The following is a 17,304-nucleotide window of genomic DNA, read 5'->3' as shown; positions in this document are numbered from 1 at the left end:
TGAGAAGAAAGGCCTAGCTATGCCCGGGTGGCTGAAGGGCAGTGTCAAGGGCCTGGGAAATGTCTGCCCACTCCAGACCTCAAAGCATCTATTCACAGCTCAGTACCCCCAGCATTCTGAACCCTGGGCCCTTCTTCCTGCGGGGGCTTAAAGGAAAGAACATTCCTCCTACAGCTGACAAGCAGGCGCTCTGGTTCAGTTAGGCCTTGCTGCTTAGACGCTGCTGATGGGGTACAAGAGGACTAAGAAGGCCCTCCTCCCAGGAAATCCAGGCAGGGCCTGGCTGCTAGCTCATGCCACCTGAGTCGGCCTCTCCCTAAGGTGCTTGGCACCTCACTCCACCCAGGAGCTAGCCACAGAGGCTTCTGGGACCTTCGCCTATAGCTCCTGAATGGATATGACCCAGGAGCCAAAGCGGCCCCCACCCTGGCTGATTCAGAGAGCCAGCCATCAGTAACTGAAGCACACCCAATCTCATGCCCAGTGTCATCTGGGAAGCCAGCTGGCTCATGAAGAACAATGGCCTCCAAACCACTTCCCTCTGCCCACCTCTCTCTCTCCCTGTGTGTGGGTGCAACCAGAGGTCCCAAGGCCAAATGGTTCTCTCAGCGCCTTGGCAGGCAGCCCTCACCTACGCAGCTCCCGCTCTGGCCCCTGTAGCCCTTCTCGCAGGCCAGGCAAGTGTAGGAGCCGGGGGAGTTGACGCATCTCCCATTAGGGCAAGTGTCAGGGTGACGGCATTCGTCGATATCTGCAAAATAACAGCCGCCGCCTTGGTCATCCTTGGGGACCAGAGCGCTCGGTATGTCTGTGAGAAAGCAAATCCTGACCCTGCCCTTGGCTGGGGAGAGGGAGGAATGTCAGTTTTCCTACGGACGGAAAATAGAGGAAAAAGTGAGTATTGTCTTGTATTCCCAACTCCACCTCCCACCCGCTGTCCTGGACAAAGAGGAGATGGAAGCACTTTAGCAGGGGAGAGTCCCTGGGTGGGCGTGAGAGGCTGAGGTGACTGCCAGCTGTGTGTGTGTGTGGGGGGGGGGTGAGCAAGTGCCACTTCATGAGCTGGACTTCTGGGAACGGCCTTCGTATCTCCCTTGGTGACCTCCTGTTTTTGTTTTGTTTTGTTTGTTTGTTTTGTTTTGATTTACAAGTGGTGACAATTACTGGGATTGTACGTGCTGGGCCCAGTAGGCCTCAGAATAGATCACCAGCTAGGTGATGAAAGCAACATGGGCTTCCTGCGCCAGAAACTGAGGACGGAAGATGACCAATGGGCACTGAAGATGGTCTTGGATGTGGCCGAGACCGGCCCCGAGGCTGACGCAGAGCTAAGGGTGCACACTGGCAAGGTTTCTCTGCTGTAGAGAAGACTTTTCTTCCAGCCCAGGCCCACGGAGGGCTCCCAGCACCCACTCGGCTGAGATCCAAAAGAATGAGCTTGAGCACCAACCAGACAAGCAGGGGAGGAGGGGACCCAGGAGGGAGAGGAGGAGAGCGGCAACAAGGAGGGTGGGGGTCTTGCTTTCAGGAACCGCACACAAGTTCTTCCTGATGTGACCTGGCATCGTGGGGAGCCCCTAGCCAAGGCCCCAGAGGCTCTGGCTGAGTTAGGAAGGCCATGACCCAGGAACGGAACTCAGGCTGGGGCTGCAGGAAAGCACTGCATCCCCCAGACTGAGCTCCAGAGGAAACAACAGGCTTTACTCTTCTTCTTCTTTTTTAAATTGATTGATTTTAGTGAGAGAGGAAAGGAGAGAGAGACAGGAATATTGATTCGTTCCTGTATGTGCCCTGACAAGGGATTGAACCGGCAACCTTGGTGCTCTAGGACAATGCTCTAACCATCCAAGCTATCTATCCGGCCAGGGCTGTTTTAGTCTTCTTAAATGGGTAATTGTCATTGTCTTGGAGGAAGTCTACCCACTTAGGCAGAGTCAGAGGCCCTCTTGCTCAGGAGGAATACCTACTTGGCCTCATGGGAGGAAATATAGGAGGCAGGGCCAAGGGTCAGAACACAGGGTTTCTACCTGGGACAAAAGCCAGAAGATGTTATTATAGAACAGGACACAGGTCCTGCCTTGGAGAGTGAAAATGAGTCTCCCCAGAGGTTGTTAGCAAGAGACAGGACACACCAAAGCCCTCTGTCCCAGGGAACCAGGGCCTTCTCAAGACTGAACTTTCACCCTGAGGGTCCAGACGGAGAGGAAGACATTCACAGGGAAGGTGGTTAGTCAAATGGGTATCTGCAAGAAAACACAGAGAACTCCCTGGGACACTGAGATAAGGCTCATCTCTGGGAAAAGGGCAGCCCAGAGCCTCTAGTTGGGTGTGGTGACACCAAGCCAAACTGTTCTGAGGGTTTCTGTAAAAACAGAGATGGAGAGAATGAGACAGAGATGGAGGGAATGAAGGATTTAAGACCACCACTGTGGCCACCTAGGAGACAGCAGCTGGCACCATGGCCTGCTGGCATCGGCCAAAGTACGGGGCGGGGGGGGGGGGGCTGGACAAAGCCATTGAGAATGATAAGCCACCTGCTTCAGAAAAGTGAGGCTTTGGGGATGAAGAAACAAGGAACAAGGAGCAGACAAGGATCCTCCTCTAAGACCACACTGAGAAACAACGAAGTCTCTGGACCTCTCCCACAGGAATCAGGCTGTGTAGGAAGGAGGTTAGATTTGCCAGGAGCAAAACCCCTGAGGTCTGTCCTGCCCTGAATTATCTGGACACGTCTATGGAGGTGGTGCACGAGGGGGTCTCATGCTGAGGGTTAGGAGACTAGTGGCCCTAACGCTGTTCACTAAAGTTCTAGCTCTTTCTGGGCCACAGAAGGCTTGTGCCTGCCTCCTGGTCCCTTGAGGTTGGGTGGGACCAGGGGACTGGACATGTGTGATTAATGAACCAAAGCATTTAATTGAGTGCGGCGCTGCCGAGTGCTCTCTGTTCCACGGAGACTGCCACATTCAAGACGCTGGCTGTCCCTCCTGCCTGGTTCTAGAGCTGGGGAATGTGGGCGGGACGCCCGGCTGACCCACGGTGGACATGCCGCACTGGCCAGATAGAAAATTTGTGTGTTCTGGGAGCATTTGCATAGGTTATCAGTTTGGCTCAAATAAACTTATAAAATTATTATTTTTTTTTAATTTGCTGTATTCTAAGTCATTAGGCTGGGGGTTGTTTGTTAATGCAGCGAAACCTAGTTTATCCTGGGAGACCCCTGCTGACTTCCTTCCTCAGAGCCCCCGCCAGCGATGACTGCTCATGAGAGGTTTGCCGCCTGTGGCAGAGTGAGGGCAGAAGAGCAAAGCAGCCCTTAGTCCCCACCTGAGCCAGGAAAGGCCCCTTCTGAATGGGAGCTATTTGCTAAACCAATCAAAAGGACCCAGATAGACTGCATGAAGCGGAAGCAGGCCCTGGTAAAGGCACCGGCTCTGCTGTCACCAGACACCACAAGGCTGTTCCACCGGTCCTTTGGTGCCTGGAGTGCAGCTAGATTTTTCTGCCTAGTCTAGGGCTTGAATTTTGATCTCAGAACATGGTAGGTCTGGGTAGGTTTCCCTGGTCACGAGGGTGGGAGCTGTCATTTTTATTGCTGTATTCCTCACTGTGACTGGAACACAGCTGGCACTTGGCCAATGTTTGTTGATCAAACAGTGAGACCATGTGACTAAATATCTGAGGCTGCCGCAGAGACCCCAGGAGACCCATGAAAACAGGCATTTCGGGGACCAGCTCTTCAACCAGCTGTCTATATGGGGAGAATTCAGGAGCTCCTCCACCAGCGTTTAGCCTTTGCATGAGGAAACAGAAGGGCACCCGCCTCTCTGTTCCTTGTGAGAGCACAGGGTGGGGAGGGTGCTCAGTCAGGGGCCAGAAGCTAAGGTGACCTTGGATGTGGATGGGGGACAGCAAAGCCCTGGTAATTGCAGGGCAACAGCCCCTCTCCGTGGGAACCCAGAGTCCTGGTATGACAGACATGCCATTGAGACTTTGGATGGGCTGCTGTCCAGACCACTCAGGCCGTTCACCAGAGACTCTGAGTTTCAGTGGAGAGAGTGGTTTCTTAGCTGGAAAAGGAAGAAAGAGGGAGAGGAAGTTGACTGGGCTCCCGGGGTGATGGGCCGGTCTGTGGTTACTGATGGAAACCTGGAGACGTGTGCAGGCTGCATCAGTCTTTCTTTCAGCAGGTTCAGAGTGCCCGCCCTGGGCCAGGAGCTCAGCCTGGCCTCCCAGCGGGACGTGCGTCTGGAACCTTTCCTCCGGAAGGGCATGGGGAGTCTAGATTTGGACAAGAGTGGGGCCCTCAGCTGGTAATACTTCCCCGTGTTCACCGAGCATTGTGTGTGCACACAGTATGGCTTGATCTAGTGAGGCCCTCGCAAGAGCCTCTGAAATGGGCACGATGGTTTCTATTTTCAGACATTGAGACAAGAGCCAAACACAGGTCTGTCTCTGCCAGAGCCTGCGATCTTAACATGGCCTAGGTAGGATAAATTTGATTTTTTTAATGTCCCAGTGTTGGCTCGGTTCGTGTCCTTCAGTCTAGTTTCTCTTTTTAATGACGTCTAAGGTCAAATTCATCATGTTGTGATGTTTAAATGAGGTAATTAATCTACCTGGTATCTAGCACAGTACCTGGCACACAGTAGGCACCCTTCACATGCTAACTGCCTTCACTCTCTGTTCTCCCGGAGATGCCAGGCTGCCTGTCTCCATCATGACAATGAAAACAAGGGGCTCTGGCTTTCATCACACAGGCTTGAGTTTTAAAGGGGGAGCATCAAGAGGTAGGCGTTGAGGGGGGAAGGTGACATGCGGGGTGGGGCTCCAGATAGAATTCTCTGTCCTACAACCAAGCCACCTTTTGCTAGAACCTTTTAGGACTCTGGAATTAGCTTGTGTGGTAGTGGCATTGGGGAGGGGGGCTCGCCCTTCACAAATCCCACAAGCTCATCCACAACACTCTCACTCCAGGCAAGTTCTGGCTAGGAAAACCTGGGAGCTGGGAGGAGACTGGGCCTAACCTCTGACCTGGGGCAGGATTTCCCTCCAGAGAGAGCCTGGGTCTACCCTCATCCATTCCTGTTCCAGCCAGTCCTGGGAGCACACAGTGAGAGGGCTGCCAGGAGGTGGCGCCATAGTGGCAATTTCAAGCCAACTGGCAAAGTCACAGCCATCTTTTTTGGCCTGGAAAAGGTAGCAAGAATTGGGGCTCATTCATTCATTCAATTAGAATATGTTAGCGGTTTCCAACACACAGATGATTGTCATGGGCCATCTAGGATATGGTCCAGTCCTAAGGGGCTCACAACCTAAAAGGTTTAGCAAGAAGGCGCAAGAAGAGCGACATGGCTCAAAGTGAGAAGCACAGGTGTACTGAGGCATGTCACCGGGGCCTCACGTACATAAAGTTGCTTGTGTTTTCTGCTTCAGAGGCTAGACAGGATACCAAAATATCACTGAGGGGATGGAAGGGCTTAGAAGTTCCAAGACAGGTCTCTGTCCATAGGCGTGGGCTTGGCATCAAGGGGCCCAGTCAAGGACAAGCTGGAAGGGGGGTCAGAGGCAAGCAGTGCATAGGGAGGGACCAGTGCATGGGGCAGCACCCAGTTCCTTACCTTGGCAGAGTCCCTTCCTGACCATGATGTAGCCCTGATCACACTCGCAGTGGTAGGAGCCCTCTGTGTTGGTGCACCGCCCCCCGCGGCATGCCTCCGGCTGCTTGCACTCATCTATGTCTGCAATCACATGGAAAAGGCTGCTCGCACTCATCTATGTCTGCAATCACATGGAAAAGGCTGCTCACATTCATCTATGTCTTCAGTCACATGGGGCCAGCCCTGCAGGGGGTCCTGGGGCATCCCTTCAGAGGCCAAGAAAAAGGACACCCATGCTCAGGCCCAGGAGGAGAAGGCATCCTTGCTGTGGCTATGATTGGCAGGGGGTTTCTATGCCAGGTCAGAGACTGACCTAGCTCAGGCCCCTGCAAACCCCTGAGTTCATTTCTCCCAAGAAAGTTACTTTTGGGGCCCATGGGGACCCTCACAACTGTCTCCTCATCACAGTGCAAGAGCTGGTCTTGAGGTCAGGTGGCAGTCCATAGGACATGATCTGAGAAAGCCAACAAAGTCCCCCTTCTGGCCCCAATACATCCCCCGTATTGGTCTGGTCCTAGAGGTCTTACAGACCTTTTTAAAGGTTAGGGATTAGTAAGAGACAGCATGTTGGGCAGCTGAGGAACTACCAGTGAGGCTTATTCCATTGTCCCAAAGCGCACTGGTGCTCCATGATGGCTCAAAAGCCGAACCGTGGCCACGCCACTCTCTTGCTTAGCCCACACCAGGGTTCCCCACAGCTCAGCCTGCCTCACACGGCCTCTAGCCCCAGGCCCCAGTCTTGCTATATTCCCTGATCCCCCCTGGTCCACCCTCTAAGCCAGTGGTCCCCAACCTTTTTTGAGCCACAGACCGGTTTAATGTCAGATAATATTTTCACGGACTGGCCTTTAGGGTGGTACGGATAAATGTATCTTGTGACCGAGACAAGCATCAAGAGTGAGTCTTAGATGGATGTAACAGAGGGAATCTGGTCATTTTAAAAAAATATGACATCGTTCAGACTTAAATATAAATAAAATGGAAATAATGTAAGTTATTTATTCTTACTCTGTGGACCGGTACCAGATGGCCCATGGACCGGTACCGGTCCGCGGCCCGGGGGTTGGGGACTACTGCTCTAAGCCTTTGCTCACACAAATGCCTCTGCCTGGTTTGGTGGCCAGCAGAGTTCTCTCATTTTGAAGACTAGGTCAATTAATCAACTCTGTGCTGCTCTAGCCATGCCCCACTCCCCGCTCCACAGTCAAATTAGTGCAGGTCTCACCTTTGCCCCCACCCCCAGCACTGGTTCAAAGACTTCACAGAGTCCTCGTGCGGATTAAGTGAGATGAAGGTGAAGAGATTAGCTAGGGCTTGTTTGGCACAAGGAAGGCATTGAAGAGATGTCAGCTGTTGTTATTATTACTATAGCATTTAAACGACCCCATTAAATCTAAACTCCTCAGCTGGGAAAGTAAGATCTTTTATGAGCTGCCCCCTGCTCTTACCTACGTTCCTGCCCCCACACACCTCCTAGCTTCATCCACACAGGAATTGCTTCTGAGCTTCTGCACATGCTGACTCCTTGCCTGGAGTGGCCTCCCACCCACCAGCATGGCTGTCTCTAACTCATCATGCAGGTGAATCTGACTTCCCTCCAACCCATATGGCCCTTCCCAGAGTTCCCTTAGGACCCAGCCCTAACTGTTCATTTACTTGCTTTTTGCTCCCTGACTACCAAGAATATGCCTTATCATCCTAGTGTGCCCAGTGCCCAGCACAGGACCCTAAAAGTGCATATTACGTCAATGTAATGATAATAATTTGCTTGTGGACAGTGTTTTCCTCTGATCAAGTACTTCATAACACTTTAGTACACAGTGGAGTCCCAGTCAGAAGGTGTAAAATGCATACTCCCAGGCTCATACCTGGAGATTCTGACCCAAGGGTCCTGGATGAGCCCAAGAACCTGCATTTTAATAACTCTCCAGGCAATTCTGAAATAACTGGTCCTCACTTTAGAAGCTCTAATCCCAATGGAAGAGAAAAGGGAGCTCAGAGGCAGAGCCCTGTGTGGGACCTGGAGGAAGGGTCCACAAACTGGTGGAGCAGGACTACTGTCCGATAGATGAGGCTGGGAAAACTGACGTGCCCCATGGAGGAAAATGGAAATGGGAGAAGCCGGCTCTTAACATACGTACAGAGATGGACTCCAGGTGAAAATGGAGTGAAAATGTCGCGAGAGGCAAAGCTACAACTCGAATGAAAGTGTAGGAGACCTTGTGACTTAAGGGTGCGAAAGGACTTCTTAAAGCCCACAAGCATAAAAATAAGGCAAAAAGGTGAATTTGCATACATCAGAATTAAGGATTTCTGTTAAAAGAGGGCATGTGAATAAGGAAAATGGACAGAGGACAAAATGGGGGAGTTGCAGTATCTAAATGCAGCAAGTATCTGGGATACAGAAGGAACTCCACAAGACCACCAGGGAAACCAGCTACCGCCATTGGAAAGTGAGCGAAAGACGGGAACAAGCAATTTCGGGTGAGGAGACCCACAGGCTAACAACCTATGAAGAGAGATACTCATACTTACTACTAAACTAACCTTATTGGTCACATAATTTATATTAATCATTTAGACTTCTATTATTTGAATTCTAGAAATTGTCAACTAATGAAATAATCCATAAAGTAAGTAATGAAAATAGTGAGATTTTGTTTTATGAGATGGGTCAGCTTTAGACAGCGGCTGCTACCCTGGATGAGACCTCACTGAGTGGCAGCCAGACCCCACTGAGAGAAGTCCTGACAGCTGACCCTGAGCTCCCTCCTCCTCCCCCAACTGTGGGGTCTGGCAGAGACATCCCAGACACCCAGGCTGGCATGCAGCAGAACCGCTTGTTTGGGCCAGTCCTGGCGACACCATTCCCTGCAGCAGCCACTGCTGGGCCCGGGCCAGCACTCAGTGTCTCTGGCCCACACACTAGCCAAGGCCTGGGAACCCAGAGCAGCCCCCTGGCCCCAGGCTCTCCCCTCGCTAACTCAGCTTGTTTGGAGCACTGCTGCCTGAGTCACTTCCTTGAAAGCCACTTGACCGAATCGCCACCCTCTGCTTACAGATCCGCGACTGGCTGGCACTGCCTGCGGGACCATGTCCAACACTCCAGACTGGCACGCGAGACACTTCCCAACTGGCCCTGGCCCCTGCCCCCTCCTCACATGCCCCGTGCTCCAGTCACACTGGGTTTATCATCACTCCCAGAGTGTGCCAGGCTTGCTCACTGCTCCGCTCTCTGCAGAAGTGGTTCTCTCCCGGAAACAACCCCTGCTCCCTCCAGGCCTTCATTTCGCTTGGAAGGGAGTGTGATGTTGGAAGCAAACCATGGTTTGGGGCCGAAATGACTTGGATTCTGTTTCCAGCACTGCCACAACTAGGTGTGAGGTCCCTGCATGTTTCAATTCATCGCTCTGAGCCTCAGTTTGTTAAACTATATAATGGGTATAAGTATCTCTATTGCATGGGCTTGGGATGATGAGCTTCATAAATAAAGTGCTTAGGACAGTGACAGTGTGCAATAAGTGCTTGTTAAATGGTACCTATAATTCTTCTGCCCCAGCTCAAACACCCCATGGGGAAGCCTTCCCCCATTCTTCCACATAGAACTGTCGTTTCCTCATCTCCCGGGGCCACCATCAGGCTGTCCCCAGCGCTTACACAGTTCCTGGCACATAGGTGCCCAATGCTTGAGTGCTGAGTGAATGATTCCACCTACCATTAAGGTAGTGGTTTGTCTCCTCTACTCTGCTTTCCCCCACAATCAGATGAGGGGGCCTGGGTGGCTTTGGTCTCTGCAGATCAGATCCTTGGGGGTTAGAACCCAAGGGGACCCTGGCAATGGGAGAATACACGGCTCCCTGGCTGCCCCAGCCAGAACCACAATGTGAGCCCCAAGAAAGCAGTGCCATTCTCCAGGTGAAAAGTCCAGCTGGGTTACGAACCTTAAGGCCCTGCTTGGAAAGTGTTGCACCATATTCTCTGTGAACTCTTCTGTAAAAATGAATGCAGCACAGTACGATTGCTGCGTTTGGAAGGGTTCGCGTTGGAGGCACCCTTACCCATGCAGAGCTTCCTTGGGAAGCTCAAAGCCTCATGAGCACCAAGACGCAGAGGACCTGTGCTCCTCCCACAAAGGCATGCTTCTCCCCTGTCTGCAGGGGAGTCCCAGTCGGCGTCCTCACGGGTCGCCCTCCTTACCCAAAATGAAAACAGCTCCTGTCACTCAGGATTTGGGGACCTGGTGTTTAGTCCTCCTCTCCAGCCGTGTCCCTGGACCCTCACACTCTTGGCTTGAGCCACAGTTCCCTGAAGCCTTTGTGAACATTGCTGCTTTGTGCATTTGCACCTCCTGAATTTGGTGCCAGGGTAGGTCGGCTTCCTGCCAAGTCCAGCTCAGAGCCCTGGTCTTGGTTCCCTGGGCCCCTGGACTTCCCGCCCTGCAGAGCTGTGGCTGAGTACTGTGAACACCTGAATCCCAAGGCAAGGGCTTACCTTGGCATTCCTGTGTGGTCCCTGCGGTGGCCGGTGTGTAGCCAGGGTAGCAGAGGCAGGAGTAGGAGCCCACGTGGTTGACACAGCGCCCTTTGCCCATGCAGGGGTCCCGCAGACACTCATTGTCATCTGAGCAGAGGAAGGTAAGGAGAGAGGTCAGGGAGGCTTTTCTTTGGGTGCCTGCCAGCAAACCCCCCCCCCCATGCTAAGGGCTGGACAGGGGCTGATGCCATGGGACAAGGAGGGGACGAGGGAGCAGCGGCCAGAGAGATGCAGTATCTCTAAGGCCGGGAGCCATTAAGTCAGCCCATTGGGCCCCTCAGGCACCAAGGGGCTGGGGCTGCTGCCACACACCTCCTCCCTGCCCCACAGTGGGTGGGTCTGCTTTCTATAATAATATTTGGGGAGGGGGCAGGAGGGATCAGGCCCACACTTGATTTGTCTTGGCCCCAATCCTCTCTCCCATGGCCCTGGTGGGGACATGTATAACGAGGGCAGACCTTGGTCCACTCTGCAGATGGCAAGATGGCCAGTTTGAGGCGAGGGCTGAACTCAGAGCCGAAGGCTCTAGGTACCATCAGGGGTCCCTGGGGTGGCTTCCCACTCTCCTGAAGTCCCGGAGACTTGTCAAATGCTGCTCCCAGGGATTGGTCTCCCCAAGGTTAAGGTCAGCTTTGTCCACAGGGACTGTGCTCCTCCTCAGCCCACAAAGCACACGGCACTGCTTAGACCTGCTGCTGCTGCGGCTCTTGACCCTGTCCCCTAGCACCCTGCTCCCATCCGCCCCAGAGCCTGAGTGAGCTCAGGACTCCCAGGTGAGCACCTGTGCAGTAGGCCTGGCTGGGGTGCAGCCGGTAGCCGGGGCTGCACACACATCTGTATCCATCTGGGAGGTTCACACAGGTTCCAGGGCCACAGATGTTGGTGGCTCCAGCAGCACATCTGTCAATATCTGTGGGAGACAGAGCAAAGCAGGGGTTAAGGCAGGGTGACGGAGGGACAAAGCGTGAGGGAGCAGGAGACAGGGGTCTCAAAGGACACACAGAAGCCTCATCCCACCCTGAGTCGGGCCCTCCCACATCCACATATATGGCATAGCCGGTATAGCCTGCCCCTGCCCCACACCTCTCCCAGGGCCCTGCGCCCCACCAGGACGGAGCTCCCAGGAGCACATCGCTCTGACCCATACCAGCAGATCCCAGCGGCCCACGTCCTGAGTCCTAGGGCTGCCCTGCAAGGCCTCCCGCCTGACCTTACCCTGAATATGGGCATGGCTCTCACCATGCTGCCCAGTAATTCCCTCCTCTGGCGAATCCTGCCCTGTTTCCCACAGACAGACAGACAGACAGATCTGGCGGGCAGGGTGTTTGGGAAGAACTGGCAGGGGAAGCAGGTACAGGGGCTGGGGACAACTGAGCAGGTCCTTGAATGCCACATTGCGACCCAGAAGCAAGGGGGTCACGCAAGGCGGGGTGTGCTCAGACCTGCCTCAGAAAGACCTCTCAGCTTGCCGGGCGCCTCGCTCAGAGTGGGTGGCAGGGGAGGCACAGGGGTCCTTAGAAACCTGCCTAAGTAATTTAAACAAGGACTACTCTGGGTGGTGGTAACGGGGTAAAAAGTGGGAGACAAGCGCTGAATTCAGGGACAGTTTGGAGACTCACCAGGACTCAGGGCCGAGACTGCCTACAGAGCAGAGACTCTAGCTTTTTTGAACTATGTCCTCAGTGCTAGAAAATCACCTCACACTTAGAACACGCTGAATGGGCAAACCACGGACTGGATGAATGGCGCGTTTGGCCTCTGTGTCCACTCCAATGTCTTAGCGGGAAGCCCACGTACCCTGGGCTCCCCCACCCTGCCCCAAGGGAAGGGGTGGGGGTGTAGCCTGTGCTGGGGCGCAGTGGGGCTTCAGCGCACTAGCTAAGTAGGACTGAACTGAACATGTACACTGATCTGTTTGCAAGGCTACCTTGTCACTGGCCTGGCTCCAAGTATCGGCCTGGAGGACTCCCAGCCAGGTTCTAACAATCCTCCTGGAGGGATGAGGCTGGGGGATGGCAGGGAAGACGGGGGATCGGGCATACGGCTATTGGTGGTGGCTGGGGGGGTTCTGTCCCCCTTAGAGCTGCGGCCGAGCCTGGGCTGTCAGAGACTTGGACTCCTGAGCCAAGCCCCGTGCCCCTGCTCCTCTCGCCTAGCCTACCGGAGGGAGGAGATGAGCAGAGTGCTGAGCCCGGAGGAGAGAGCTGCTGGTAGAGGCAGCGGGGTGCCCTGGCTCAAGCCCAGGAAGACAAAACCCGACCCCCATCCCCACATTCTCTGGACTGTCCCACCGGACTGCAGCGCCTCTCCTTTTGCCAGATGAAATCCAGAAAGACCCGCCTCCCACAAGATGGCCTCCGTCTGTGAGGTTAAGAGATCAGCAAGCCCCGGGTGAGGGCGCGTGTGAGGGCACATAGGAGCTCACACGTGCACAGGGAGCAGCAGGGTAACACCGGCCTGGCTCCTCTAGAGCCAAGTCCCCAAACAATGAGCCTTGAGAAGGGCACATTCCAGGGCAAGGTGGATTTGCCCAGAATCTCCCCACATTGCACCCCCTCGCCATTGTAGCCACAGGCTCCCAGGCAATTAAACAACCTTGAGAACCAGCACCGTTTTCCTTCCCGAAAGCCGGCCCTCCCCATGGGCAGGAGGCTGCCCGCTGCCAGGGCACTCAGATGACTCAGAGTCGACAGCCTGGAAGAGCCAGGCTCCTGGGGGCTCTCCACGCTCCCTTTCCTCTGGAGCTCCCCTGGGTTCTCCTGGAAGGTCTCTGAGCAAGACCCTCTCCCAAGGCGTCCCTAGTCTTTCCCTGCCCTGGCGGGACCCTTGCTCCAGGAAGGACTCCTGGGTTTACTAGGCGCCCTGTGGTCTCTGTAAGAGGCGGTCAGGGCACTGAGCTTGTGTGAGGCTTCACTGGACACTGTTAGTTCATTTGGTTGAGAAACCCTGGATTCGGCTCTGGGCAGTCACACCTCCCAGGGCTGCCTGCAGGTACCTGGGAGGCCCAGGGTCACCAGCACGTTGGTTGGGGTGGTCACATGCTCTTCTCCCTGGTTCTCTGGAATTCCTTGTCCAGGCAGTGGAGGCGTTGGCCTTCCTGTGGCATCTCCTGCAGGGGGGAGAGAAGAGAGGAAGCAGGTGGGCATGGCCCCTTGGCCTCCCGCCTTCCCACGTGGGACAGTCCTCCTTCCACAGTTGCTGGCAGAAGCCCCTCCCTGCTCCCTGCTGTTCTGAGAGCCAGGCGTGGAGCCTAGGGCAGGTCACCCCTTCCTCCTCCTAGCCTCCTGAGACCTGACCTGGCCCCACATGCAGTCAGATAATCTGCGAGCTCACTGGGTCTTGGAGCTCATCCAGTCTCACGCTCCACTTCACACGAGGGGAGACTGCAGCTTGCAGAAATGACCACGTATCCAAGGCCACCTAGCTTCCTGGACACAGAGCCAAAGCCAGGTCTTCTGGTTCCTGTTTCAGCATTCTTCTTCTGTTTGCAAAGCGCTTTACAGTTTGCAGAGCTCTGCCGTGAACGTCAACATCTCATCTGCCTCGAGAGGCAGAAGGGCAGGTGTTTGTGTCCATTGTAGGAGGAGAAGAAGCAGAGCCTCTCACCTTGCAAGTGCCCTGTCCCCAACCCCAGCTCCTAAGGTGTATGGAGTCCACAGAAAAGCCTTCACATGTCACACTGTCACCCATGACCTCATCTGATTTGAGCCCCATGTATCAGCTCATGCATGCTAACTCCACTACTAGATGAAGATCTCCCCTTCCTTCCCTTCTCTGTTACCTGGGAGCCTATGGAAGGACGGACTCACCTGGGACCCAGGAAGGTACTTGGGTAACACTGGTTGTGACCTGCGCAGAAATAAGAGAATGTTCCTCTTGGTTCCTCTGTCTCCCCCATGACGCACTTCCTTCTACGAAGCTTCCCATCCAACTCGCTCACTCACTTTTTCATTCATTTCTGGTATTGAAAGTTCTTACTACATGCTGGGCATTTTGTGAGGCACTTTATGTCCACCTATTAGTCAATCTCCACTATCCTATGATAGGAAGTTGGAATGATTAAATTAACCGATGTATATAATGTGCCGGCTCAGGGTCATATCAGCAAGTATCGTATCACTGCTGCGACCTCAGATGCAGCCACAGAAGCTCCAGAGGTTTACTAGCCTACCTAGTGTCATAGGGCGAGTGTGGCGAAGCTAGGACCTCAGGCCACAGCTGCAGTCCCTCATCACAGCTGAAGACAGAGGCAGATAAGCCACTGGGGGCCAAGAGGATCGCAGAAGATGGCAGAGGATGACAGACGAGCATGGCTCAGGACTGTGAGGACATGGAAGTGGAACTTCGGTCTGGGAAGAAAATGGGCTTTTCCAGAGGAAGGAGCAGCTCTTCAGAAAGACAGTGCTGGGGACAGTCAGGGATGCGAGCTGGGGGTGGGGAGAGGAACTGGCAGACCAGCGAGGGAAAAAGCAGATTCACTCTCCTGGGATGTGTTTCTAGGACGACACTCAGTTCTTTACAGGGGACTCCTGGGCACAGGGAAGTGGGTAGGATCCCTTTTCTCAGTGAAGTGGATTGAGGCTACCCACAGCTCTGCCTCTATTGCCCCATGAGCCACACACAGAGGAGACCCTGAGGTTTCAGCAAATCAAGCTCAGAAGGTGCCAAATCTGAAATTAATCTAGAACCAGTTCTAGACCTCGCCTGCTTGAATGACAGACAGCCCAAACTGACAGGACACAGTCCTACTGCTTTTCTGAAGGGGTCCCAGACCGTCCCAAGTGAGAAAGCATAGAAGCTACTCGATAAACAACAGCTGTTGCTATGACTTCCTTTCAGATAAAACTGGGTCTTTGGGCCCAGCCTCCCATGTCAGTACCTCTCCAAGTGAAATCCTGCATACTCTCCACTGCCCCCCGCCCTCCCTCACAGGACACTGCCTCGGTGGCTGCTGGGTCTCCCTCTCTCCATGCTTGTCCAGCTGGTAGGGGGACTCACTCACCTGGCCAGCCTGAGAGTCACCTGGGAAGGAAAGGAGAGAGCATGAGCCCGGGGGGGGGGGGGTAGGCTGGCTGCCTTCTCCCCTCCACCAAGGCCAGGGCTGGTTCAGTCTGCGACCTCCTAACCTTGTCCCCCTCAGGTCAGCAGTGGAGAGAGTTCGAACCCTTCTTGCCTGACTTTGTCCCTCCTACACCACTGGGACTGGCCACTGCAGATCCCAGAATCCCAGGAGGGCCTACAAAGTGTCACTTGGTGAAAGGAAACCGGCTTTCCTTTCAGGTATCTCACAACAGGAGCCCCACCCCACCTGGGCCACACCACCCTGTGGGTGCTGGAGGTAACCCTGCTCCTCACACTGTCACCTCCCCACTCCCAAGCCTCCCAGTCTCACCAGGTCACTCCACCCCTCGCCCTTGGCTATAGGCCAGGCCCAAGGGGAACAGTTCTGGGAAGGAGAGGGCTTGCTCCTGGCTTGGCCGGTGTCCAGTTCCCATGACAACTAGGGCTCTGTCCTGACTTCCCTATCTGTCTGTCCCAGAGTGCTGGAGCAATCACGGCCATCACCTAGTTCTCCCGGTTCTCGTACGCCCTTGGCCTCCCGCACTCTGTGTCACCAGTAACCCAGGCAATGCCTCCTGCCTGGTTTCCCAGGGCACCTGCCAGGGGGCCTCGAGCCCAGTCTGCTCCCAGCCACATGCCTCCTGGGCCTGCGGCAGTTGAGCTGGAGTTAGTGCTCTGACTCTGAGGCCAGCACTGGAGATCCGGAGCACCCAGACCCCCCAGGACCCCCCTGCCAGCGCCCCAGGCCTCGCGGCAAGCACCAGCCTCAGAGGCTGCACGGCATGGGGCAGGGGGCGGACAGGCATGGTCAGCTGGGGCGGGGGCTGCTGACCTCCCCCACCTCCACCAGCGACTCCCTGGGACGTGGGCACCTTTGACCCCACATGGGACAGGAAGCGGGTGAGGCCTTCCTGCCATCCAGGCCAGCAGAGCAGGTTCCGGGGCTGGGTGTTGTGCTCCAGACTCCCTTCCCTAAGGCTCCAGAGACGAGATGCCATGCACCCAGGATAAAATCCCAGTGGCCCTTTGAGGTATTGTAATCCAAGGGGAAAGGGAATCTCTTGGGCATTTCCCCCAGCCCAGATACCTGTGTCAGGGATGGTCTCAGCCTCCAGCCAGGTGCTGGTGGCCGCCCGGAGTGGCTGCTTCTCGGCTGGCCCGGGCAGGGTCCCGTCGCTCTTCTGCCCTTGCTCCCTCGAGGGCCTGGCCAGCTCCTCCTCCTCGGCTTTCCTCATGCTCAGGCGGATGTCCGAGCTCGAGTAGGTATAGCCGTGGCCGGCAGGGCAGATCTCCCTGAAGGCCTCTGCAAGTGCAGTGGTCAGAGGACACGCTGAGAGAGGCTGTTGCTGCAGGAAGCAGGGCCCGCCCTTCCCTCCCTTTTGGGTCCAGGCTACTGTGGCAGCAAGGAGGAAGGGACCCCAGGTTGGGTTAAGGAGTTGAGCAGGAAGGAAGATCAGGGTCTTTGGCTTGAGGTTAAGTTCAGGTGAGGGAAAACAGCACTGGGTTAGAGGAAGCCCCTTAGTGGCCAGAGCTGAGAGGCAGACGGGGGGTTACCTGTGCCAGGCAGGGGGCATTTCTCACACTTGCTGCCCCATGCTTTGCCCACTCGGCTGCAGCAGCATATCTGCTTGGTGATCTTCTGGATCAGAGGCAGGGCGCAGGTGCCGGGCCCCAGTGACCGATAGCACAGTCCCTGCTGCATGGAGACAGCCTTGTCCGCTGCAACAGACACAGGGGGTCGGGGTGGGCGGGCGGCCAGGGGGAGGGAAAGCGCAGGCGAGGGAGCAGAGGGAGGTGTGGCCGGGCGCGTGCACTTGGATTGGCCTGGCCTGTGTCACAGTCTGGAAGTTTGGGGCCCTGAAAATGCTCGTGACAATATTAGGAGGATCAGTTGAGTGGAATGCATCAGCACCTACTCACATTACATGTTTGAGGGGACTGGACTCCCACCCCCACGGAGAACCTGAGAGCAGGAAATGGGGATGCACCTGCTTGCCTCCACGTGCTGAGTGAGATACAAGTGTTTACCAAAGCCCATCAAGGGTCTTGGGCC

The 17,304-nt window shown here is 55.1% G+C and overlaps 1 protein-coding gene across 1 annotated transcript in view; it reads right to left on the bottom strand.

Moving 5' to 3' along the window:
- The window catches only part of LTBP2 (latent transforming growth factor beta binding protein 2), a 100,938-nt gene that overhangs the window by 15,361 nt on the left and 68,273 nt on the right, over window positions 1-17,304 (bottom strand). Inside the window, exons 11-19 of the mRNA XM_066344034.1 lie at window positions 16,806-16,970; window positions 16,339-16,554; window positions 15,193-15,212; window positions 14,000-14,039; window positions 13,186-13,299; window positions 10,972-11,100; window positions 10,149-10,277; window positions 5,619-5,738; window positions 632-751 (exon numbers count right to left, since the gene is read on the bottom strand). Of these exons, the coding sequence (XP_066200131.1) occupies window positions 632-751; window positions 5,619-5,738; window positions 10,149-10,277; window positions 10,972-11,100; window positions 13,186-13,299; window positions 14,000-14,039; window positions 15,193-15,212; window positions 16,339-16,554; window positions 16,806-16,970 (1,053 nt within the window). The remainder of the gene's footprint in view (window positions 1-631; window positions 752-5,618; window positions 5,739-10,148; window positions 10,278-10,971; window positions 11,101-13,185; window positions 13,300-13,999; window positions 14,040-15,192; window positions 15,213-16,338; window positions 16,555-16,805; window positions 16,971-17,304) is intronic.

The sequence above is a fragment of the Saccopteryx leptura genome, chromosome 6, assembly GCF_036850995.1.
Source record: "Saccopteryx leptura isolate mSacLep1 chromosome 6, mSacLep1_pri_phased_curated, whole genome shotgun sequence".
NCBI classification, from domain to species: Eukaryota; Metazoa; Chordata; class Mammalia; order Chiroptera; family Emballonuridae; genus Saccopteryx; species Saccopteryx leptura.
Note: the sequence above shows the minus strand (reverse complement) of the source record. Positions and strands in the feature narration are given on the sequence as shown.